Source organism: Rhineura floridana, chromosome 5 (genome assembly GCF_030035675.1).
Source record: "Rhineura floridana isolate rRhiFlo1 chromosome 5, rRhiFlo1.hap2, whole genome shotgun sequence".
Taxonomy (NCBI): Eukaryota; Metazoa; Chordata; class Lepidosauria; order Squamata; family Rhineuridae; genus Rhineura; species Rhineura floridana.
The window spans coordinates 78,653,123-78,677,804 of record NC_084484.1 but is presented as its reverse complement, the minus strand read 5'-3'; the positions used below and the strand labels follow the sequence as shown (position 1 = coordinate 78,677,804).

Below are 24,682 nucleotides of genomic sequence, written 5' to 3'. Positions count from 1 at the left end.
AAACTACAAAGGGAGGGAATCCAAGAGAAGAGTTAAGGCTAACTGGATATGAATATGTATAAACAAGGCTGTGTTACACGTACTTGGGATTCCTTTGAAGTGCTGCAGGGCTTTTCCAATCTAATATAAACTTCGGAGTGCAAAGGCCAGGTCTAACAAAGCATTTTTAAAAAGCCAAAATACTGTTTTATGAAGATTTTATGCAAACGCAAGTGTAGTTAGACGTGTAGGTACACAGCTAATTACTTCCGGCGGATTATCTCAGAAAGATTCTTAAATGCGTTGCCGTCATAACTGTGTGGGTGGCATTATAGCACTTGTGCCAGATCACTTCATCGCTTATACACTATAACATTCGGCAGAGTGCAAGCGATGTGATTGGTAGTAGTAGTAGCGACAGGCAGAAAGGCTGTCCCCGTGCCTGCAGAGTACACTCTGTCTCCCGCACCTCGCTCAAGTGGCTGTGACCAGAAAAGAAAAACTCGTCACGTATCCGGAGTCCCCAGCCTGCCTGCCTTTCGCTCCCACGCCTACCAGTCACTCACACCCAGACCAGAACTGCCCTCATCCCCCACCGCACCCGTGACTCCGTCCTTTTACTACCTGGGGCTGCCGCTGATTGGCTGGGCTAGTCCCGCCCTCGGGGATGACGCCACCAGCCCCGGTTTGACAGGCAGGTACGTCTTGGGGGCCGCCATGTTTAGAGCGGAAGAGGAGTGAGTAGCGGTGGGGGCAGCAGTAATAGCCCTGCTGGACGAGTCAGGCGCTGAGGTTGGATCTGCCTGGCAGCGGCGCCAAGCTTCTGGCTGAATTCCTTTCCGCGCCCGCGTGGGCAGCCTTGCCTCGTCCTTCCTTTCTAGTGGGGGAAGCGTCCCGACAGTCTCCTCCCCTTATCGGGGGGGGGGGAGGAAGAGGAAAAAGGAAAATCCTGACTCTGACCCTTAGCGGTGCTCTGAGGAGGATCAGGCGGCGGCAGCAGGGGGGACTCGAAGTTAAAGAGAAAAGATGCCGTTAGCCCAGCTGGCGGACCCCTGGCAGAAAATGGCTGTAGAGAACGCGGCTGAGAGCAGTAGCAGCGCCGAGGTAGGCAACCTGAGCGCGGCGTGTGAGCGGGAGGAGCGCGTGTGCCTCTCCGGTGCGGGAGCTCTGTAGAGTGTCGGCTGTAGGACCCCCTCCAGAAAGGATGGAGGGCACTGTTGGCGGGGGAAGAGAGAAGCTAAAAACCTTGTCCTCAATAGAGGAACATCACGGCTCTGTTTCCGCCTCGTCTCTCGTACAGAACAGAGACGGGTTTCCTCTTTCCTTTCTTCCCATCCCCTTTAGTCTTTCTTTACAATGTCCTGGGAGGAGAGGCTCCCTTTGGGATGAGACAGGGAGAAAGCGTTGAAGGATCGCCGGCTCGCCTTGTCTGCCTGGATGATCATCTTTTTTGGGGGGTGGCCCACTTTTCAACCCATTTTGCTACCAACTATCTCCCTTTCGCCCAAGTACTTGAGATTATTTAAATCGGGCTAGAGTATTGCCCTATAACGCTCTTTCGACTTCAGTCCTGTCCGCTTTCATTCGCAGTGGATTAAAGATTGACAAAGGGGTGCGTTTCCGAAGCCCACCCTTCTCTGTGTACGTGGACTACAGGATTCTAATCCGTTTTAGCAACTGAATGCTGGGGTGGTGGTGGTGCGGAATGGGATGGGCAGCTGGTTTGGCGTGACTATTTCAGAGCACAAGGTGTTATCTTGACATTGTCCCCCAACCCGGCTAGTTCTGAGAACAAATTTCTTCTGTTGGCAGGACATTTCAATGGCAAGGAGAATAAAGGGAATCTATGACATAACGAACGGAGAGGGTACAGTTCACCTCTGTCTTCCTTGAAAGGTGTATAGTGTGGTCTCCTTTTTGGGGATAGATAAACTCCTGGGTGTGGGAGCACCTATTTTCTTCTCTCCCCCCCCCCCGTGTGCTGGATGTGCTTACCCACCTTTAATGCTGTGGATTACTTTCAAGCTAATTTCAAATAGCCTCCTTAATTCTTTGCTAGCTACAATGGTCAAGTGAAGTGGAGGGGCGAGAGCCTTGAGTTGCTCTGTGACTGCAGGTCAAATGAAGGCCAGTGGGTGAATAAAGTCAGAGGAGGGAGGAAGCAAAGGGACTTTCCCATGTACATCTGCCAGTCTTTATGCTGCTGCTGTTCTGAATTTTGTTGGAGGAGGAGTTAAAAAGTGTAAAGCCCTGGAATTCTCCAGTAATCATTTTCCTTCTCTCCTTTTTGTGGGGACCAGCCCAGATATGATTTTTTTTCTGGAGCTAAGAGCATCTGAGTCGGGTGATTATGAAGGGGAATGGGTTGCTGTCAGTGGTAGAGTGTGCCTGGTTGAATGACTTTGCTGCTTTTGTTCTCTTTGATGGTGTTTGGTTACTTTCTTGGCTAGTGTCTCTTCCTCCATTCTCACTCTTTTTGACCGGATGCTCAACTTCCTCCACACGCAGGTCTTAACTGGGCAGGACAAATAGTTTGCTCTTGAGAGCTTTTTTTTCTTCATGCTTTAAAAGGGGAAGTCCTCGTATCCTGCTTCTGCTGTAAGAAAGGCACCAGTGTAGGAATTGGTAGGCATCTGTCTCCACATTTTCCCTCCAGTTCTTGTGATCCATCTGGCAATGTTCTTTATCTAGTCAACGCAGCATTCTTGTGGTTTGATTAAGCTTCAATAATCTAGCTCCATACGTTACTTTTAGGGCATATTTCTGAGAAAATCTCTCTGATATTTTATCAATTCATTCCTTTTCTTGGTAGTAATAAAGTGTTGTAGTCATGTGCCAGTTACCCAGTTTCTAGACTTGTTACATCCCAACCTGAAGTATTTTGTTCTTTCTGCTTAGATAGATAAGTAGAGCAATACTATTTCTGTTTATAACACTTTAACATACTTTGTACTTAGCTGTTCTCAGCTTTGCCTCAGAGATGTAATAGCAATCACACTTTTTAATCGCTTGTCTACAGATCACATATCTTGACAGCCTGTTGACATATAACAGTTCCACTATGGAGACCTCCAAAAAGTACGTCTAGATTTCATTCCAGGGGCTAAGCATAATGTTTGAAATACACCTATAATGTGTGTGGTGCTTGTTATGTGCAGCATCTAAGAACATAAGAGTAGCCCTGCTGGATCAAACCAAAGATCCTTCTAGACCAGTGTTCTGTTCTCACAGTCGCTAGCTAGATGCCTTTGGGAGGTCCATAAGCACTACAGCACTCTCACAATCATGATCTCCAGCAGCTGGTGTTCAGAGGCATTCTCTTTCGACGGTGAAGGTAGAATATATCTATCATGGCTCATAGGCATGGATAGTTTTGCCATCCATGAACTTGTCTGATCCTTTCTTAAAGCCTTTAAATACAAAATGTGTGAATAAGTACTTCCTTTGTCATTCTTCCAACATTCCACTTTATTGGATGACCTCAGGTTTTAGTGTTACCAGAGATGGAGAAAAACATCACTCTATCCACTTTCACCACACCATGCTTAATTTTATTTGCCTCTATCGTGTCCTCCCTAACTCTTTTGTTCAAAACTAAAAAGCCCCAAATGTTCTTTATAGGAAAGCTACTCCAGCTTCTTGAATACTTGGGTTGCCCTTTTTCTGCATGTTTTTCAGCTCTAAAATATCCTTTTTGAGATGCACTGACCAGAATTCTCCACAGTATTCAAAGTATATTCACACCATAGATTTGTATAATGGTGTATATGGTATGCAGTTTTATTTTCAATTCCTTTCCTAATTATCTCTAAGGTGGAATTTGCTTTTTCATAACTGCTGTGCACTGGGTTGACATTTTCACTGCGTTACCTACCACAATCCCTAGATATCTTTCCTGGTCCGTCAGTGCTAGTTTGGACTCCTTAAGTGTGTATATATGAAGTTAGGGTTTTTGCTCCAAGGTGGATCACCTCACACTTGCTTACTTACATTCAACCATATTTGCCATGTTCTGCCCATTCACCCAGTTAGGAGAGATCCGCAGCGTTACCCAACCTTTTTTGACCCAACACCCCTTTGCAAAATCTTTTTGTGCCCAGCGCCCCTCTCAGATTAAGTATAACCAATGCTTCCTATTCTTCCCTTAAAATATGAGTAATGCATAAAAGGTATTTTCAGTGATTATTACTGATCGTTTTTATCATGCCTTTTTATTGCACTTAGATTACACATTGAATTCTTAGTATGATTTATTAATATACATACATAGTTATAGAAAAGTAAGCATCACAGAAACAACGAGTAGCGAGTGTTTCCTATTCCTGAAGAAAACCAGCGAATAACTGTCTGCCTGCGTCACCCATTTGCACACGGCACTCATCCGTTGGAAGAATGTGCCCTCCACCAATACACCCAAGCTTATCAAACACTCTCTCGTGATCGGTTCCAACATCCCTCAAGACAGCATCGGAACATTACCTAGTGCCGGGGCGTGGCTAATATCCCCATTCCTTGATATGACACTGGCCGCTATTCAGAATTTCTTTACTAAAGAGCACACACTATTTATAGTGTTATTTCCATGAATTGAGACTATTAAATACATTCTAACTGGGGACAAAACAGTTTAAAAATTAATGATTTATGTATTAAATAAAATTAAACTTAAATGCTTCAACTGTCGCATCAGACTGCCAAATGTCATCGCCCCCCTAATGAACCCAAACACCCCCCCTAAAGTTTGTAGTCATGCCAATGCCCCCCTGAAAGGCTGTAACGACCCCCAGAGGGGCGCTACCACCCACGTTGGGAATCGCTGCTTTAGAGCTTGCGGGTTTTTATCATCTTGACTAATTTGATGTCATCAGCAAACTTGGCTAGTTCTTTGCTCACTCCTAACTTAAGATAGTCTACTAGCAAGTTAAAAAGCACTGGTACCAATACAGATCCTTGGGGGATTTCTTCTTTTTATTGGGAGAGCTATCCATTTATTCCTAATCTACCAGTTGCTGATCCATAAGAGAATCTATCATCTTATTCCATGACTGCTAAATTTACTCAGGAGTTTTTGCTGAAGCACTTTATTAAAAGCATTTTGAAAGTCCAAGTACACAATGTCTACTGGATACCACTATCCAGCACCCCGTTACATGCTTAGTAACACACCCAAAGTACTCTAAAAGATTAGTGAGACAGGCCTCACCTTTGCAGAAACCATGTTAATTGCTTTTGGGGCCTGGTATTGCCTCCCACAGTGATTCTCTGGGGGCGTTCACCCTTTTTGAGATTTTATCCATGTCCCTTTTAATATAAAGTGAAAAACCACCTCCAGTGTACTCCTTGCTGTCCTTTTGTTTTTGAAAGGCTAAAGATGCACGCCAAGTGTTCATTTTAATGTAGCACTTGCCACGTAGAGTATATATCCAGAGATAACCATGTCCCACTGGTTCTCTCTGTTCCACCAGGTTTCCATTATGCCCATTATATCTTTGCTTTCCTTTAAAGCCAAGCACCCCAGCTATCCCATCTTGGCGTAGACGCTTCTAGCATTGGCATATAAAATACCCATACATCAGGGTAGCCAACTTGGTACCCACCAGATGTTGCTGGACTACAGTTCGCATAATTGCTGACCATTGTCTGTGCTAACTGGGGCTGATGGAAGTTGGAGCACAACTACATTTGCCCATGTCACTGGCACCAGGAAGTACCGTGACCACTGACTGCTTCCCAGCAGGATCTCTAGATGATGGGTGACATCTGCAATCTTCTCACTAGGCAGGCAAGTCACCATGTGGTCTGCACGCCTGTCACTAACCCAGCTATCTTTGTTTCTAATTGGGAATTGCCCCTCCCCAGTATCTGCTTATCCAGATATCTGTGCCAACTCCACACATCCCTGATGTGGCTGACCCTGGTATAGAAATGCTATATGCTGTGGAGCCAGTATGCTTGTAACAGTTTCAAATGTAATGTGGTGTACTGCTACATGGAAAAAGCTTTTGGTAGTCTCCATGTGGGGATTGCTACATTGGAATGGACACATAGAGTGCATCTTTGGCCTTGATATAAAATAATTAGAAATGTAGTATAATCTAACTAATAATTAAACAAATAGTAGTATTGCTTGGGAATGCTCACAATGATTGTTTATGATTATTAGGAATAATATTTGTTTGAAACATTATTGGGATCCAGAAGCCTCTAGCATTCTGTGTGCCTAGACTTAAATATAATCAGATTCATTTGATTCAGTGAGATTAATTTCAATGTCCTTTGTATGTCTCTCAAAGTCCTGTTTTCAGTGGCAACTGGAGTCGATTAAGAACATAAGAACAGGCTGCTGAATCAGGCCAGTGGACCATTTAGTCCAGCAGCCTCTTCTCACAATGGCCAACCAGATGTTTATGGGAAGCACACAAGCAGGACCTGAGCGCAACAGCACTCTCCCTTCCTCTGGTTTCCAGCAATTGGTGTTCAGAAGCATACTGCCTCTGACAGTGGAAATAGCACATAATCATCAGAGGTAGCAGCTATTGTCAGGCTTGTTCTCCATAATTTTGTCTAAAGCCATCCAAGTTGATGGCCATCGGTGTCTCTTATGGGAGTGAATTTTATAGTTTTAAAATGTGCAGGGTGAAGAGGTACTTCCTTTGCTTCTCAATCTTCCAACATTCAGTTGCCCCCTCCTTACACACCTTTTCTCTAAACTAAGAAACCCCAAACGTTGTAACCTTTCCTCATAGGGAGCTTACTCCATCCCCTTGATCATTTTGGTTGCCCTTTCCTGAACCCTTTACAATGCTAAACAATATCCTTTTTGAGGAGGGATAGCATGGAATTCACCTTTTTCTGAGCTGCCGCACACTGGGTCAACATCTTCATCGAGCTATTGGCTATGAACCCAAGGTCTCATTCCTGGTCAGTCACTGCCAGTTCAGGCCCCAGTAGTCTGTTTATTTATTTATTTATTTATTAGATTTCTATCCCTCCCTTTCTCTTAGTAGGAGCCCAGGGCGGCATACGAAATTAAGTCCCCCCCCCAAACACTTGGAATGCATGACCTGTATCAAAAATCGATGTGTGTAGGAAAAAATAAGATACATTAATGGAGAGCCACCTCGTTTATCAGAATAAACTGGTAGATTCATGGCTAGTTAGATCATTAAGGAAAATGTGCATTATTTTATTCTACAAAGTTCTAATTATGTTACGTTTTTTACCTTTTAAATATTTAATCATAGCTATAATATTTGCTTATAATATCAGAGTGTTGAAAAAAGTCAAATTGTAGTATATAATGTTATGAAGTGAGAATCAGCCCTTTTCTGAACACTACTTTGCCATTTATTGAGACTGGCTGTTGGAAAGTACTGGTCATGGCGATAGAGAGGTGGTGGTGTTATAAGTTATGCAGACAGTTAGCTGCTATGAGGTGGGACCTTGTTTTCTTGAGCTGCATAACGAAGAAGGAGTTGTACAAAGTTATGCTATAGTAATATTTAAACTCTAAAATGAAAAAAACCCTATATGCTCATGTAAAATGTTGAAACTGTAAAACAAATTTCATGCCTATATGATAGCATTGTGAGACATTTGAGTTTCCTGGGTGATGGTTATAGAGTTAAAGAGGTACTAGAATGTGAATTACCAATGGATCCAATGGTTTGCTTCTGAATTAGCTAGACAGAATTTAAACCCATAGTGAAGAATTTTGTTCCTTTCATTGGCTGCATTTGGATGTAACACTGCAGAAGCTTATGAAGATAGTATTACTTTCTGTAATATGTGTATTCTTAATATAAAGTTCAGAAAAATACTAAAAATGCATGTATCTACAAAATAATTTTTGCATTTTCCATTAATGTTAGTATGAACTTTGACCTCCATAGCTTTTTTGCATACATCTTTTACTAGAGAAGTTACAAGATACAGTAGGGCCCCACTCATACTGCAGGTTACATAAATTTGCAGTCTTTTTTGTATTGTAACTTGCATTAATTTATCAGTGATTTGTGTTTTTCGTCCTGTTTAGTTACATATTTGAAATGCTGAATTACTACACTAGTAACTATACTACCACTTAATTTATCTTGCATTGAAACATCTATATTTATAGATAATATTTTGTAGTGGTGCAACCCATTCTAAATTGACTTATTTTTACTTCTATTCTTTACAACTTAGCATTTACTTAACCTGTCCCTAATGCAGTAATGCATCTTTCAGTGGTTACTAATGTACATATGTAATATATCTATTTGTGTGTATTTTAGAGTTAAACTAATATTTAATTATATGCAGGCCAGAGGGCTAAACAGTCTTTGATAATGTGTCATTTTATTACTGTCATCCTGCTGGAGAAATGACCTGCTATAATGAATCCCCTTTCACAATAGGTCTTTCAGTAGTCTGATTTACTAGCTAAATCGAATAAATACAAATTAAAGATCTGCTATATGTAGCTTATGCTTGCTGGGTGTCCCTTGTGAGTAGCAAAATTATATGTTACTAAAATAAATGTAGAACAGAGAAGTTAGTGTAAACATATACTCCATGAGCTTTTCTTATGTTCTTTATGTGATTGCACATCGAATATGTTGCATCATTATGTTCTAAATTTACTTCGGTCCTATTTCAATTTTTCCATATAAAATAAAATGTTAGAGATCTTTTTAGTGGGAAAGCAATACTTCAATAACAGTTGTGCACTTTGATCTGGATTAATGGGAATAATTAAGATTCTGATGTCTAAGGAAAGTGGTAAGAAATGTTTGAAATATACATCTCTGCTTTGAATTGGGTGGCAAAGATTGCATTGCCATCTTTACCATTGAAGTGGGGATAACTGCCTGGTGTAAGTAAGTGGGAATTAATAAATAGGTGCTGAAGTGAGATTTCTGTTTGTTTCTGGATGGGGTTGATAATCACAGTGCTTCTTATCCATGGCAGTTCTCTATTCGAAGTAACTGAAATATACCTATCTTGATACTTTGCTTTAAAGCAGTGTCATTCTAGGAAGAGTAACTTGCTTTGAGTACCCAAGTCTGGATGAGAAGCTTATAGACAAATGCTATACTCCAGCTAAAACGGCCACTGCTTTAATCATATTTACACCCATGCAACCTATTCTCCTGCCAAGTCAAAACTCTATACTCCACTTATGCATGGCCCTTTTACAGTAATGCTGGACTTCTGTTACATGTGTTGACCCATGCCTTCTGTACATCAAAAGTGGGGTCTGTTTGCTGACAACCCTGATAGCTGGGATGTCTGTTTGTATGTTTTGGGGTAGGGTCTGTGGAGTGTGTAGGCTCAAGCAGCTTTCTCTCAACTTCTGTGCAGTAATACTATTGTTGCTTGAATAGCAGTCAGTGTCTCTTACTCATTTGGCCAATGGTTGGACCAGAGTGTGCTTTCCCCTTGTTCTTCTTTCTAGCAGGGAGTGGGGGAAGCGTGACCCCTGCAGCTTCTCCTTCTCTGATTGAAATTTGGAGCCAACTTAGTCTTCCCCTTGCCTTGACGTTATTTCTGGCAGGTAGGAGGTAGAGGGTGCAGCCTCCCAGTGGCCCTGGGTCCCCATGTTAGTGGCAGAAGCAAGAGTGTGCTTCCCTTCCGCTCACCAGTCCCAGGGTAATTCATATATCTGTTTTTAGTATGAGATGAGGTATGGAGGTAATGAAAGACCTAAAATATGAAATCCAAATATTGACTGTTCACAGAAAATGCTTCAGAACTCAGGAGGTGATTAAGATTCCAGGAAGAACTATATATTATTATTTATAATACTCTATTCGGTCTCTTACTTGACTAAGGCTGCAATCCTTATACCTACTTACCTGGAAGTAAGATCCATTTTAGTCAAAGGAGTTTGCTTCTGAGTAGATAGGATTGCATTGTAACACTCAACTAAGATTGCTTTAATTGATTCAATTTGCATGTTAAAAATTAGCAAATAGCATACTTCATTTTTTAGGTGATGTCTGCATGTCTTATGAAGCATTTTATCTTGCATGACAGACGGAAAAGTTCTGTTAAGATAGTACTTACTATTTACAGTGTTCACATATTTTTGAATTAATTTTTTTAAAGTGTTAGCTGGCTGGCTGCTTTTTTTAGTTTTTAATGGGTATATCTACTTGATTAACGTTACAGTCCCATAGCTGTATTCTTTCTCTTTACTACACAGTAATAGAACTTTAATATTTTTAAAAATGCAATACTTTTCCATGGAGCTGGATCACATATTCAGCTGCCGTTGTCAAGGCTAAGTTCAAACAGTCATTTCCCTATGCTGGATAGTTGCCCTCCTCTTGCTCTTTGCACGTGTGGGGACTTCCAGCATTCTGAACACTTAGCGGCTTATAATTGCCAACTTACGTTCTTTCAGGAAGCTCCTATACTTTTTTCATTTTACCACCCTGTACAACAGCAAGTACAGCTTTATTTTATAGTAATTGTTCCTTGCAAACAATGTTGGTTTGTTGTTTTTGAACTTTCATAAGATATACAGATAAATGTTTCTACAGTACTTTAGTTGCTCTATTAACTCTTTTTATTCTCTTCAGAATGGCCAACAAATCATGGATGAACCTATGGGAGAAGAAGAGATAAATCCACAAACAGTAAGTAAAATCTGAGTGTCAACATGGCACCTGGACAATTTCAGGCTATGGGGCTGGGCAAACTGATATGTATACACATATGCAGGGCTAACCAAGTCATGAGGTAAATCGAGACAATTGTGTCAGCCAGTGGTCTGTCTGTCTGTCTCTCTCTCTCTCTCTGTGTGTATCTCTGTGTGTAACTAATTGGCACCTCCCACTCTCTTGTCTTCTTGTTGGGCCAGACCATCAGAAGTCTTGAATTGTTGGCCATTCTTGCAAAGTTTCTGCAGAGCTCTCCCCCACTCTCTCCACCCTGCCTTATTCTGAGAAAGGGCTAAAGTGGGGGTGTCCTTCCTCAGTGTTGCATTCTGAGTGAGGTAGTCAAGAGACTGCCTGTGTCACTGTCACTTTGCTGTAGTTTCTAGAAGTTTTGTTTATATGTAGGTAAAATTTAAAGTTACTTTCTTAGAGGGAAGAGGAGAGTTGGCAGCTACAGCAGGAAAAGGTAAGAGGAGGTAGGTGTGGCAGCATTGCCAGCAGTACTAGGAGAGGGGGAGATGAGAAGGTGGGAGTGGAAGCAGTGGCTCTCCCTGCCTCGCTTCAGGCAGCGCAGACTCTTGCACCAGTCCTGTACTTATGCATGTATTTAAACCATTTTTATCCTGCTTTTCAGCCAAAAAGGCTCCCAGAGTGACTTGCAAATATAATAAATGAGCCAGGCTTACAATACAAGAGACATGACACGAACAGGATTTGGAGGGAGAAGGAAAAAGCAAACTCCAGCATTAGTTCTTAGTTACAAAGTTCTTAAAATAACTAGCTGGAATGACAACAGTTCTAGGGAAGGAGGAACCAAAAATTGCTGGAGTCTCAACTGAGCCTATGGTGTATCTTTGCTTCCCTTCCCCTCCTCCACAACCTGAAGGAATGGCTGTTGTGGATGAGAGTTGAAGGAGAAGAAAATCCTGATGGAGTTGGCTTCTCAGCAGAGCTGACGAAGTGGTTTATTTTTAAGGGTTTCCTTACAAATTGTCCACGTGACTCAATGTTATATCTACACAGAATTCTAGTAAAATTAATTCTATTATCAACTTATTAGTTACACTCAGTTTTTAATGCAAGATAGATACTTCTTGAAAATATAAACTCCAGGCTGGAACTTGATAGATAAGAATTATCAGTGAGTGAATGGCTGTATCCTCACCTCACAGTTTTTGACAGCTAGACCAACAGAGCAGAGCTGGTGCCACCAGCATGATAGAATACAAAAAGAACTTTCTGAGCTACATCCAGGGCTGTGGAGTCGGAGTCATGGAGTCGGCGTCGGAGTCGGAAGCAATTTTGGGTGGAGTCGGAGATGGTAGAAATGTTCCGACTCCGACTCCAGCTTCAAAATAAATTTTGATTGACAAATTTTTTAAAATATAAATTCAAAATGTCAAAGAAGCTTCCCATGAAGTCAGCTGTAGTTGAGCATTTCACCATAACTCAAGATGGAAAACATTTTGTGTGTCAGTGTATGACACAGGACCCAGATGAAGACAAATGCTGTGATGCCAAGATCAGTGCATATTCAGGCAATGATAAAAATGCTCCTATGAGAGCTTCCAATTTAAATGACATTTACAGCCCTTTCCAGGGCTGTGGAGTTGGAAGCAATTTTGGGTGGAGTCGGAGTCGGACAGTAGAAAAATAGAGGAGTCGGAGTCGAAGGTTTGGTGTACCGACTCCACAGCCCTGGCTACATCTTTGAGTGTGTGAAACTGCAGACCAAGTTGCCTGGGTTCCAATGTTAAATACTCTTATTAGGGAGTAAGTTCTACTGAGCTCACTTGAACTTACTTTTGATTAAGCATGCTTAAGGTTGTACTTTTTATTTGGTGGTAACAGAAGACTGTACTCAGTCTAGCCAAAGTTAGGCTCTTTTAAGCCCATTGGAGCATTTCACCAATTCAGCCACTGGGATTTCAAAGCACTTAACTCTGGCTAGATTTTGTCAACTGTTGCTGAGTTGCTTAGATTTTATATCATTCTTGTATTTGTATTGTATGAAATACAATATGCCTGAAGACACAGTTGACTTATGGCAATAGAATAAACAAATTATTTAGGCAAATTTCAACTTATTATTTTAAACTTGGAACATTGTCTTCAGTTGTTCTTCTTGTGAACTGTTATCAGAGGAAGGCAACATTACATAATCAGCAAATGTATAAAACTGAGTATTCACAAGTAAACAGAATTGTTAAAGCTGTCTCTTATCCATGTCTCATAAAAATTAGTTTGTGGTAAGGCATTTGATTTAAAAGAAATGTTCTATAGCTTCTACACTACTATAACCACCAAAGTAATTTTAAGGAAAGCAAGTCATTCTTGTTTACATACTGCCTTTCTAGTTGACTTGCATTACACAATATTTTATTCTTCGGTACTTAAAATAATGTAAAAACCTTAAAGAGTTCAGTTATGTGTTGTGCTTGATATGTTTTATCTTCCCAAATTACGCCACTATGGGCTAGTGCATTTGTAATTCTCCAGTACATCAAGATAAGAACATTGAGAGATCGCTGTTGGATCAGACCAAAGGTCCATCCAGTCTAGTATCTTTTCCCCACAGTGGCCAACCATACCACTGGGAAGCCCACAAATAGAGCATAAAAGCCCTCCTGTGCTTTGTGTCTCTAAGCAGCTGTCTCTAAATATGCATGTTGTTAGCCATCATAGTTAATAGCTGCTGATTGACAAATATGCATGGAGGATAGGTCCAAGCCCCTTTAAAAACCACCTAAGCTTGTGACCATCACCACATTCTTAAGAAAGGTAGGGCTTACTCCTTTTCTCCGTGAATGGGCTTGTCTGGGATTTGAATCCACAACCTCTCAAACCCGAAGCAAGATACAACAACCTCCTCCAGCTTGGTGTGCTCCACGTGTTTTGCACTACAGCTCATCAGCCTCAGCCAATGGTCAGGGATGATGGGATTTGTGGTCCAAAGCATCTGGAGGGTGCCAGGTTGGAGAAGCTGCCCTAGATCAACAAGCCTGACCCAAACTGATAGTTGCTGCTGCTATTTATACTTGTTAGTTGTTTGTTACCCAAAGGTCTCCAAGCGACTTGCAACATGTTTAAAACATAAATATAAATACATTCTACTTTCAAAACAGAACAAAGCAACCTTCAAAACAACCACAGGAAACTTTGGGAGCACACTAGTCACAGAACATACATGTCTACTCAGAAGCAAGCTCCATTGGGTTCAATGGTATGTGTGTATTGGATTGCAGCCTTAATCTATCAAAAGCCTGGGGAAAAAGGTAAGTCTAGAAAAGGTTAGGAAGATGGTGAAAAAATCAGGCAAGAGCATACAATACCACCTTCTTAGCCTTTTCTAGACTTATCTTTTTCCCCACACTTTTGATAGATTAAGGCTACAATCCAATATGTACATACCTGGGAGTAACTGACACGGAGCACTTGCTGGACTTAACCAGTAAGAAATTCATGCCAACAGGGCAGATACAAACTCATAGCTTGATGTCTTCATCTTGGTTAATAGATTGGAATTATTACATACGCATGGTCTCCCTCAGATTAATGCGGTTTTGTAGTTAATTTTAGTCTATTATATACACTATTCAGTAATTGAATATATTCAATATTTCAGTACAATTTGAGTAGAAATGTTAGTCCAAAATATGTAGACAATCTAGAGAAAATTGACAATCCCTCACATATCTGGTGAATATCAAAAATACTAAAACATGGACAGTGAATGTAGGCAATTGCCTAAAAGTTATTATGAAGATCGACTAGTTTTATCGTAGTAATGTAGATATTGATCTGTGCAGGATTGTCAACATTCCCTTGTGATTATTGGTAATCTCCATATTTTGGGGATTTATTGGTTAGAGTTCTTTGAATAACCAAGCTGGTATTGCATAGTGGCTAAGGACTAAGGTACAAATCAGGAAGATCCCAACAAAAGAATGTATGTGGAGTGCTTCAAACATTCAAAAATGCTAAATAAATGCTAAGTATTATTATTATTAGGAGGAGGATAACTGTAATGTAGAGACTGAAAAATGCTGCCTATTGGTATGAGGTAATAGATTCTTCATTATCATCAGTCTCTTTGTGCTATCACATAACTTCTTTAAATACTATGGATTCTTATTTTTTATTTCTTTCCAAGACAAAGATAAAATTCAGGACTCTAACAGGAAAATTTCTAAGTAGTGGAACATTTGGTAACAGTAAGAACTTTAGGGCTTGATGCTTCCTGTTGCTTAGAAGGAAAGTTAACGACCATACTTTCTTAATCGTGTTTAGACTTTGTAGATTTTCTATCTGTTAAACACACATATTTGAGAGTTACTTTGGTGTACATACAATTGAGAGTTAGATTTCCTGAGTTCCAGGGCTGGTGCAAGGTGTCCTATCACCTGAGACAGAGCCACTGTTACCTCATGCGGCAGCCCCATGTGCTAGCTGCCCTTTCACACTGACCTCCAGCCCTTCCCGTTAGGCTTCCAAGGAACTCAGCGGTGCAGTCCTATACATTTCTACTCAGAAGAGAGAAATGGTGCCCTGATAGAAAAACATTAATTTTGTGCCCCTGAGGAAAGTTGTTATCAACTGTATACATCTTAACTATTCATAAAGATTGATCTTTCAACACTTTTTTGAGCCTTTGCTGTCTCTTTTGCTTCCTTTGTTCTTTTGGTGCTGCCCCCCCTTCCTTACTTGAATGTAAGCCACAGTGAGTTCAATGAGTTCCAGGTAAATACGTATCAGATTGCAGCATAACTAGATAAAGTCCAGTTTATCTTAAAAGAACGAAATCTTCATTCCATAATCCCTTGAGAAAAATAAATTCTAGATCGTTTCCTGAGTTAAACAGTAGAGGAAAAGGAAACTATGTACAAGAGGGATTTATGCCAGAACTGAGTAGTCTTTTTTTTTTGTTAAAGCTCTATCATCCAGTAACCTTCACTGTGTTACTGTGGCTGAAAGAACAAGGTTACTTTTCATGTATGTTTGTTCCTTACATAACATACTTAAGCTAGGATGTTCCAACTGAAAATAGGAATCTTTCCCATGTCCTGGTGAACTGTTTCTATGATCAACAACCTAGGTTTCTGTTCTTCAGTGGCTTCAGTCATTCTTGGAGAGTTGATTCCAGAAAGTGGCATGATGTCTGCTGTTTTGATTTGTAAGGTGCCACAAGGTTCCACCTTAGCTCCCATGCTGTTTAATATCTCCATACAATCTGAGAGAGGTCATCTGGATGTTTGGATTGAAGTGTCATCAGTAATGTTGATGAAATACAGCTTCTCCTTTCTCTCTTCTGATCCACTGGAAAACAGTAGAATTAATAAGTCTCTGCCTAGTGAATAAACTGAAATATAATCCAAGTAGGATAGATGTACTATTGATCAGGAGTTCTGGTGATCTGGGTGAAGATATATGACTTTTTCTGGATGAAGTTACACTTCTGCTGAAGGATTAGAATGTAGCATTTTCCCTGGATGCTCAGATTAGTTGTGGCAAGGAGTGCTTTTTACCAATTTTGGCTGATTTCCCAACTGCAGTCTTCCCTAGAAAAAATGGCTCTAGTGGGCAGATCTTTAATCCATGCAAAGCCTCAAAATAGCTGTCCTTTGTGAAAACAGAGCAGCTAAGAATTAGCAACGGCTGGACTGAAGCACAGTCTGAAGGCAGGCCAAAGTCCAAGATCAGGGTTGGTGTGAGAAGCAAGGCCTAAAGACAGTCTGAAGTCCAAATGTGGCAGTTGGGGTGTGGTGGTGAAGAGCTAATTTATCAGGAGATATATAAGACTGGAATCTGGGAGCTGGTACATAGATGTTGTTTTAGCACCGTATGTATAGAAATGCAGAGCCCCATATGGAGGCCAGCTGCAGGCCATCAGTGTTAACTGAGAAAATTGGCTATCTGTGATGAGTGGCTTGCTCCCAAGTATCCTTTACTACTACTACTACCACCACCGTTTATTATTATTATTACATTTATTGCCTGCCCTTCACCATTACGTTCCAAGGCGGGTTACAGAAATTTAAAATACAGTATTAAAAACCATTATGTAGACTCGTTATTCTTCAGACAGACACATCTATGTCTGACAGCCAACTGAGCATTCACCCTTTGGTGCTTGCACTCTGTAGGACTAGGTGACCGTGTGGCATCTGCCTCCAATTCGTAGGTGAGTCTATATGTGTTTTGAGAGAATCAGCTGCCTTCTCCCTTGGGGGACCAGGATTCCCCAGAGTTGACTCTAGGTCCCTTGACAGGGGCTGTCCATCTGTGACATTTGGCTTGGGAAGCCTCAGGTTGTCCTCCAAAGAGGAGTCCTCCAGCAAGGGCATGGCAGTAGTGAAGAATCATTTAAAGAACCTAAACACAAATAAAGCACCAATCAGCAAAATTAAAAAAGAAGCAGCAAAATCAAGAAAGGGAGGAAAGAATAAGTAACAGTTAAAATCCCAAACACATAGAGTGGAATTGAGCATTTCTCACATTGACTTATACTTGTATAATGTGATTTCACCTTCCTCTACTACCTCCTGTAGCCTCCTGCATGCCCCCACATCATCATTGGAGTGTTCCCTAAACTTCCACAGTAGATTTTGAGAGTGTGCAGAGGACTGCAGCAGGAAGGAGAGGAAGATGTGTGAGTGGTGGTTGTGTTCCACTTACTCACGGACAACATTGGACTCAGCCTGCATAAATAATAGTGCTTCGAGCAGAAATATTATAGTAGGTAAGAAGCAAATCAACTGGATATTCTAAAGCCAAGAATTCCAAAAAGTGGTGCCACCATCAAGAAGGCCCCATCCAGTATACCCAGCCAATGAAGATGATATAGTAGTGAGCCCTAGTCAATACATGAGCTGCTGCAATCTGCACCAACCATAGTCTCTAAACACTTTCAAAAGGCAATCCCCTTTAGAGGGGGCATTACAGTAATCTAATCACATTGTGACAAGGCATTTTGCAATGTGGCCGGTCCACCAATCCTATTCCTTTTCACAGGCCTATTGCTGTAGGATGAGCATTTCTAGTTTTTAATGCTGATAGTACAAAGTGCAAGTTTTTAGTGATTATTTTTATGTTGGTATTATTTGTTGAAAGCTGCCCCCAAACTTTAAGATAGATGATTTTTTTAAGTAAAAAACCCTGTGTGAGTGATAGAACAGGTTCATTTTACTAATCAGTCAATCATTTGAATTTTAAAATTTTTATAAATGTGGGATTGTATTCAGTTGCAACCCTTATGTTGATGGAAGGCTCTTTGATCCAGCAAAGCCTTCCACTTGTGGAACAGGGAGAGAGAGGGCATTTTTGCTTATCTCTGTCTGCAGCCCCCCTCTCCTATACCACCTCCTGCATTGTTCTTAAGGGCTCTCCAACCCACTACAGCAGATTTTGGGACTGTGAGAGGGGAATCAGTAAAAGTTGCTTCTCTCTGATTTCACTGACAGAAGGTTCTGCTGGATCAAAGAGACTAACACAAAGGACACAATCAGATACAAACCTGCTTTCTTTAATGTTGAATCCATGTAAGAAATACTTGCCTGAGTTTTCACCTTAATACAAATAAGATAATTACAACATTATTAAATATTAGTTTTCCAAAATCAGTAGCGATGTTTCATGTGAAGGTAGTGTTTATAACCCAGACAGACTTGTGGAGTCTCTGCTCTGACATTCATAAATGATCTTAGCATGTTGCAGATTCCTGACAGAGTTTAGCATAATATGCCAGGAACTTTTTCACATATATAACATTCTGGGACGGAAAGGGTCCAGAAAATCCATTTATATCTATTTTCGGCTTGTCCACTTGCAATGTTATGATAAAGTGAAGGAGGATAAAAACCAGCACATCTGTCATTAATGGCTAGTTAAAGGCCTGTGAAATTTCACAGTTCTGGTTGGCATATTTGTGGGGGGAATGTTCCAAATTTTCCTCCCTACCAGTATCTTCCTTCTACCCCTACTTCCTCTTGACATGCATTATTTCAGTCCCTATACATTTGTCTGTTGAACACCCTAATTCCTCAGCTGTAAAGTGTGCCCTTTCATTGAAGAGGCTGGTAGTGATCAAAGTGGCCAAAAGGCATTGCCTTTTCCCTAAAGTAAGGTCCAAGTTGTGGGGTGGAGGCAGTATGTTTCCTAAATGGTTGATTAACTTGTTTCTTGTACATGTTCTCAATATGATAGCCAGAACATGATAAGAGAGAAGGTGTTGAGGATCTGCATTTATATTTACTCACAAATATCCACATTCATGATTGGTTCACAAGTGGTTTGGAACTGGGTGAGAACTCAAGAAAAGCCCTATTGTATAAGACCAATAGCTAAGCATCTTGCTTCCCACAGTGATCAATCACATTCTTCTGGGAAGCCCATAAGCAAGACACAGGCAATGCCCCTCCCTCTACTGTTTTCCTCCAGTAACTGGTGTTCAGAATTATGTGTTGTGTGAAGAACTCTCTTCCATCTTCCCAGAATCTGCTACCAATCAATCACATTGGATGATCCCAAACTCTACTATTATGAGAGAGAAAATTTCTCTGTCTACTTTTTCTGCATCATACACAATTTTTTAAGCCTCCCTTATGTCCCACATTGTCATTTTTTGGTAACTAAAAAGCACCAAACACTAATGCCTGTCTTTGTAGAGAAGGTGCACCAACCATTTGGTCAATTTGTTTGGCCTTTTCAGTGCTTTTTCCCATTCTAAGGCATCCTATTTTGAGATGGGGCTATAAGAGCTGTTCACAGTTTTCTAAATTAGGCCACATAATACATTTATTTAGGGCACAATCTTATACACATATACATTCTCAGAGTGCTGTACAGTTATTTATTATCTATGCAATTATGAAATAATATTTTACATCTCTGTTGTCACCATCATGCCAGGAAGGAGAATGAAGCCAGCTGCTGAAAGGATAACAGTTATTCAGTTTCACTGTTGTAAAACACAGAAGCAGCAAAGAGGCTTCTCTTCTACAAACATAGCTGCTTTTTTCTCTGCCCCTCTATTATAGCTCCTGTCCTTATTTTCATTGTTTTCTTGCATTATTTATGTTCTTAATACTTACGGCTGTTGCCATGGCTCTATTCTTCTCCATCACTGCTGAGCTTGAAGCAAATAGAGATAGCCCAAGGCATGGCTAGTCTTTTTAACTCGTAGTAGTTGTGTGACTTTCATGTGGCTTACTAAGGCTATAATCATACAACCCTAAAATTCTGGCACTTTTTATGTATGTGAAGAGCTTTGCCTATTGTGCAGCAAGAAAATGCATAGTGAGGGGCACTTGGGTTCAAATCTCCACTCAGATAGAAGGTTCAGTGGGATGATTGTGAGGATAAAGTGATAATACAAAGTATATTACCCTGCCTAATCTCTTTGGAGAAATGATTGGGTGCAAATGTGACAAATTATTGAGAATAATTTTTTTAATAAAAGGAAATACTAATTCTTTTATTTACTTTGTGTATGTACACTAAATAAACCTATACACTCTGTACTGCCTGGGAAGGCTAGAAACAATGCTGTGAGTGAGGCAGGGCTTATCATGGTTGTATAAGCCCTTTCCAAAGCATGAAACCCCCATCTAGTTTGCACATAAACGCAGAAGCTGGGGAAGACGTCCAAGAGGCTCACTCTTCTGCTTTTCCTGTTGTGTTCACAGTGAGATTTGCAGTTATTTATTATAGGGACACCCACAAGTCCCCCTTAGTGTACACCACCAAAAGTAGAAGTGAGTCACTTGGCTTCTGCTTTCTCCACTTTTTTGCAAAGTGTGAATTAGCTCTTAGAAAAGGCAACTTTGAGGGGCAAATAGCTGTTAATGTAGCAACTGCATATTGTATTGAGAAAAAGAAAGCTGTTGAAGAGACATTTTAAAAGTGGCATGCAATAATGACCTAAACTTAGTATTTGTACTATGTAAGTGAAAATACCAGATTACTATTATCTTCTTTTTATTTTCTTAATTTGAAAAACGCTTTTCATAACTATACCCTCCCTTCTGTTATTTTGCATTCCCATACTCTATAAAAATCTGGCACCATAATATCAATCATGTCCCAACTGGTGGTTTTCCCAAACATGAAGAAAACCAAACTTTTGTGGAAACACTGCATTCCTGTCTTTTCTTTTTTTTTTTTTCAATAATTTTTATTCAGATTTTCATAAAACATACAAGACGAAATCATAAAACATTCAAAGACAAAAAACAAAATCAAAAATAGTTAAACAAAAAAAAAAAAAGAAAAAAAAAACAAAAATAAAAAATAAAGAGTAAAATATTGACTTCCCATTTGTCAAAGATCAAATCAGTTATAAGTCTATAATATATAACAATCCTGTCTCTTAAGTCATATTATAAAATCACTTTCCTCCAGTAGTTATCTTACTTAATCATCAAATCTCATAAACATTACTTTATTCTTTCCACAAAAAGTCAAAGAGAGGTTTCAATTCTTTAAGAAATATATCTATCAATTTTTTTTTTCCAGATAAGCATATCGATTAATCCATCTCATTACTAATTATGATAATCTTATTGTCATAACCATAGTCAAAATAAACATTTCAATTAATCCATCACATCAGAATCTGTTAGATTCAGTAATTTCAGTAATTCCTGTCTTTTCTAATTGCACCAACACTGGACTTAATGAAATATATATTTCTCTTGTTGGTTTTTACCATTACAATTGCCTTTATCTGTGAATAGTTAAATACCAGCCTATTATGAATATTCCTGGCATTAATTCCAAGCATGAAATTGAGAGCTTTATTCTTGTTTCCTTTGCAGGAAGAAGGCAATATTAAAGAGATTGCAATAACATATCATGTCAAGGAGGGATATGAAAAAGCAGATCCTTCACAATTTGAACTGCTTAAAGTACTAGGACAGGGGTCTTTTGGAAAGGTAAGGAAGGATCTGTTGAATTTGTACAGGCTGTCGTGGTGCTCAGATGGCTTGCTTGAGCCAGTTCCCAAAATAGATGCTCTGGTTCGATAATATCACCTCTTGAATCCTTTGTTCTAATCTCCTTAATTGTCTCCTAGGTTGCTGCCCTAGCTCAGATCTAAATATGCAGGAATGCTTATTGTCAATTTTTTCAATGAATGATATCAATTAAACATATTTCTTGAAATCTCAATGGATCAGCTTAATATTTATGCTAGAGGAGATACCAGTATTGGTCATACTGAGAGTAGGCTCATTGAAATAATTCCAGTGGGTATGCTCTGAGTGTGATTAATATTGAGTATCACCCAATAGCCTTTCAAGGATGAATTAAAACATACATACATTTAGGCTGCAATCCAATACACACACCTGTGGGTAAGTCTCATTGAATCTAAGGGAGCTTACTTCTGAGTAGACATGTATTGAATTGCAGCCTTAGTGTCATATTCTTGACCTACATCTATCAAAATTAAAACCACTAAAAACATTGTTCTCTGGGCAAATTCTGTTAAATAAAATGAAATTCATTGTAATTGTCTATTCTATACTGCAACACAATTGGAAGGAAAGTTACATCTCTTGGAACAAGGGATGGTGCTTGGATTTCCATGGTAGCATGTGGAGATGATTTTCTTTTTAAAAGTTTAGAAGTTTGACATGTATTTTTCCCCTTTTGTGGGGATAATCTACTTACCTAACTATTGTGTTATCACTCAGTTTTGTGTCCCAAGATGATTACTTTACAACTACACATTTTCTTCCTTCAAAGTTTAAATGTAAATAGAGGCTGAGTGGTCATGTTTAACTAATCTTGACTAGGGGTACAATCCAAACTCCCGATCTGACACGCTGAGGTTGGATGAGGCAGAAGTCTACCTCTCCTCAACCCAGATCAGCTCCACTAGTGTGGAGCTCCCTGTTCACCTGCCGGTGGGTTACCCACTGGTGATTGCTTGTGGAAAGTCCTGAAATGGGTGTCCCAGTGAGGGCGAAGGGCTGAGCTGGTCACGGATTCTCTGGATCATGAGCCAATCCCACTGCCATCACTTGATGGCATCTAGCTCAACTACTATGCTTTTGTCTTGGCCAACATGATGTTGCAGATGTGGTGGTGACTCTGCCACTCCATCATACCCTGCTGCTGCGCATCCAGGGTTTGGATTGCTCTGTTGTTCACTGCTGTTATAATTCTCAGGAATTCAGTTGGATAAAAGAAAGTTTAAGCTATACCTAGGACACTGCCACCCAGTTTTCTCTGCTCCTTACGCTTGGTCTCTTTAAGTAACTGGAAGGCAATATCTCCCCCTTCTAGTGAAAAGTGAAATATTTGGTGAGTCAGGCATGTGAAATTATATTGCAGATGTACTTGTTTTTGTATTATTGAGACTTGACCCTTATTCACATGTACCTTTTAAAAAGTATGTAGAGTCTACATGAGGAGGAGCAATATCATGACTATCTTACCCTTGGGTCTAATTTACTTTAATGGATTAAAAGTTATCATTTTACTAAGGTCTATGTGGAGTTACTGCTCTCAAAATCAGGGATAAAGATCACAAATGTCACATACAGAGTGGGACTGGAGATATGATAGTCATGCATGGGGGGACATATCATAGAGTGAGTCGGCACACATCATTCTGTTTTCTCACTGTGTGGAGACTCTACATGCTTGAAATGTGCGTGAGTGGATTTTATGTGTGTGTCTGCAGAGATGTGCTTGCCCTGGGGCTATTTACCTCAGTGGTTTTCATTTGATTGTTTGATGGATCATTGTTATGAAATTGTTACATGTGCTTCATACAGGTATTCCTTGTAAAAAAAATCTCAGGATCAGATGCCAGACAGCTGTATGCAATGAAGGTGCTAAAAAAAGCAACACTGAAAGGTAAATTATATGATTTTTAGAAATGTAATTATGTTGGAATGACACATCAAAACATCTTTACAAGAGACTGGTGGCAGTGTAACAAGGTCAAATAAACCTGCATACATACAGGATTCCTGCTTGAAAGGCATGAGTTTCAAAAATAAGCTGGAGATTCAGTGGAGGAGCTGATAGTGAAAGCAAAGTGCTAGCAAAATCCTTGTGTCTCTGTGTGAATCTGGCATTTGTGCACTCAAGAATTGCAGGAACTAAGATGTCAAAGTAATATCTTCTAATGTTGACTTGCTGGCTGAGCCTCTGTATAATCTTGATACATTTTTAAGCCTCCTTAAAAAATGAGAGGAATTCATACCTCAAGGCACATAAAATCCAACTGGCAAATAGTTTTTAAAAATTATTTATATATAACCCCATTACAGTAATAAGGCAATTTTGCAAAGTAGTATATGTGAGAAAGCTGGAATCCAGTAGGCACTTTTATGTACTTGGTATTCTTAGTTTCATATTTGGGCAACCTTGTTTTTGTTTCCTAGAATCGCATCTTAATTTAGATGAATCTACATCTACATTTTCACATTGTTGCATGTTATTCAACCACATTTTTGTCATGGGTTTCACTTATTGTATTTTGTCTTGTAATTATTTTACTTTATTAATGCTTCTAATGCTTCTATGCATCTTACTATGGGTGTTTCGTAGAAAGTAAGACATTGAGTTAACTAGCTAGGCAAAGATTCCTTGCCACATAGGCATGATTCTTCCATCCTCGCTTTCACTCTGCTGGTCAGAGTCAACTGCAGTATGTCTATTCAACTCAAATATGGATAAGTCTCTAATCTTTAATCCAAATTATGCTTACTTAGAAATGTCTTAGCTGTTTTGCATATTACGATTTTCTTACTTGAAGATAGCCTCGATTTGGGGGCTACTGAACACATGTCTAATATAATATGGGAGATCTGGCACAATTGGTAGGACTACAGGAATATAAACTGGAAGACTGTTTCATCAAGGAGAAAAGTAATTTGTAATGGCTCTTATTCTGAGGTAAATGTGTGTGATTGTGTGCTTATATTATTATATATTGACGTAATATATGCCTTTTCAATGTAATCTGTATATCTGTCTTCCTGCACCTTAAATCATGGTTATGGGTGCTTGACTATGTCTTAGCTTGGAATATGCACTGAATG

At 39.9% G+C, this 24,682-nt stretch overlaps 1 protein-coding gene across 4 annotated transcripts in view; it reads left to right on the top strand.

Annotated features, from left to right (window-relative positions):
- Window positions 1–362: 362 nt before the first annotated feature.
- The window catches only part of RPS6KA3 (ribosomal protein S6 kinase A3), a 76,639-nt gene continuing 52,319 nt past the window's right edge, over window positions 363–24,682 (top strand). For 2 of the 4 annotated variants that reach the window (XM_061627278.1, XM_061627277.1), the window contains exons 1-4: window positions 366–1,083; window positions 10,548–10,604; window positions 21,440–21,556; window positions 23,408–23,489. In XM_061627278.1, the coding sequence (XP_061483262.1) occupies window positions 1,006–1,083; window positions 10,548–10,604; window positions 21,440–21,556; window positions 23,408–23,489 (334 nt within the window). In that variant the 5' untranslated portion in view covers window positions 366–1,005. Of the gene's footprint in view, window positions 1,084–10,547; window positions 10,605–21,439; window positions 21,557–23,407; window positions 23,490–24,682 lie in introns of all 4 variants that reach the window. The other 2 variants (XM_061627280.1, XM_061627279.1) reach the window with 2 other exon arrangements.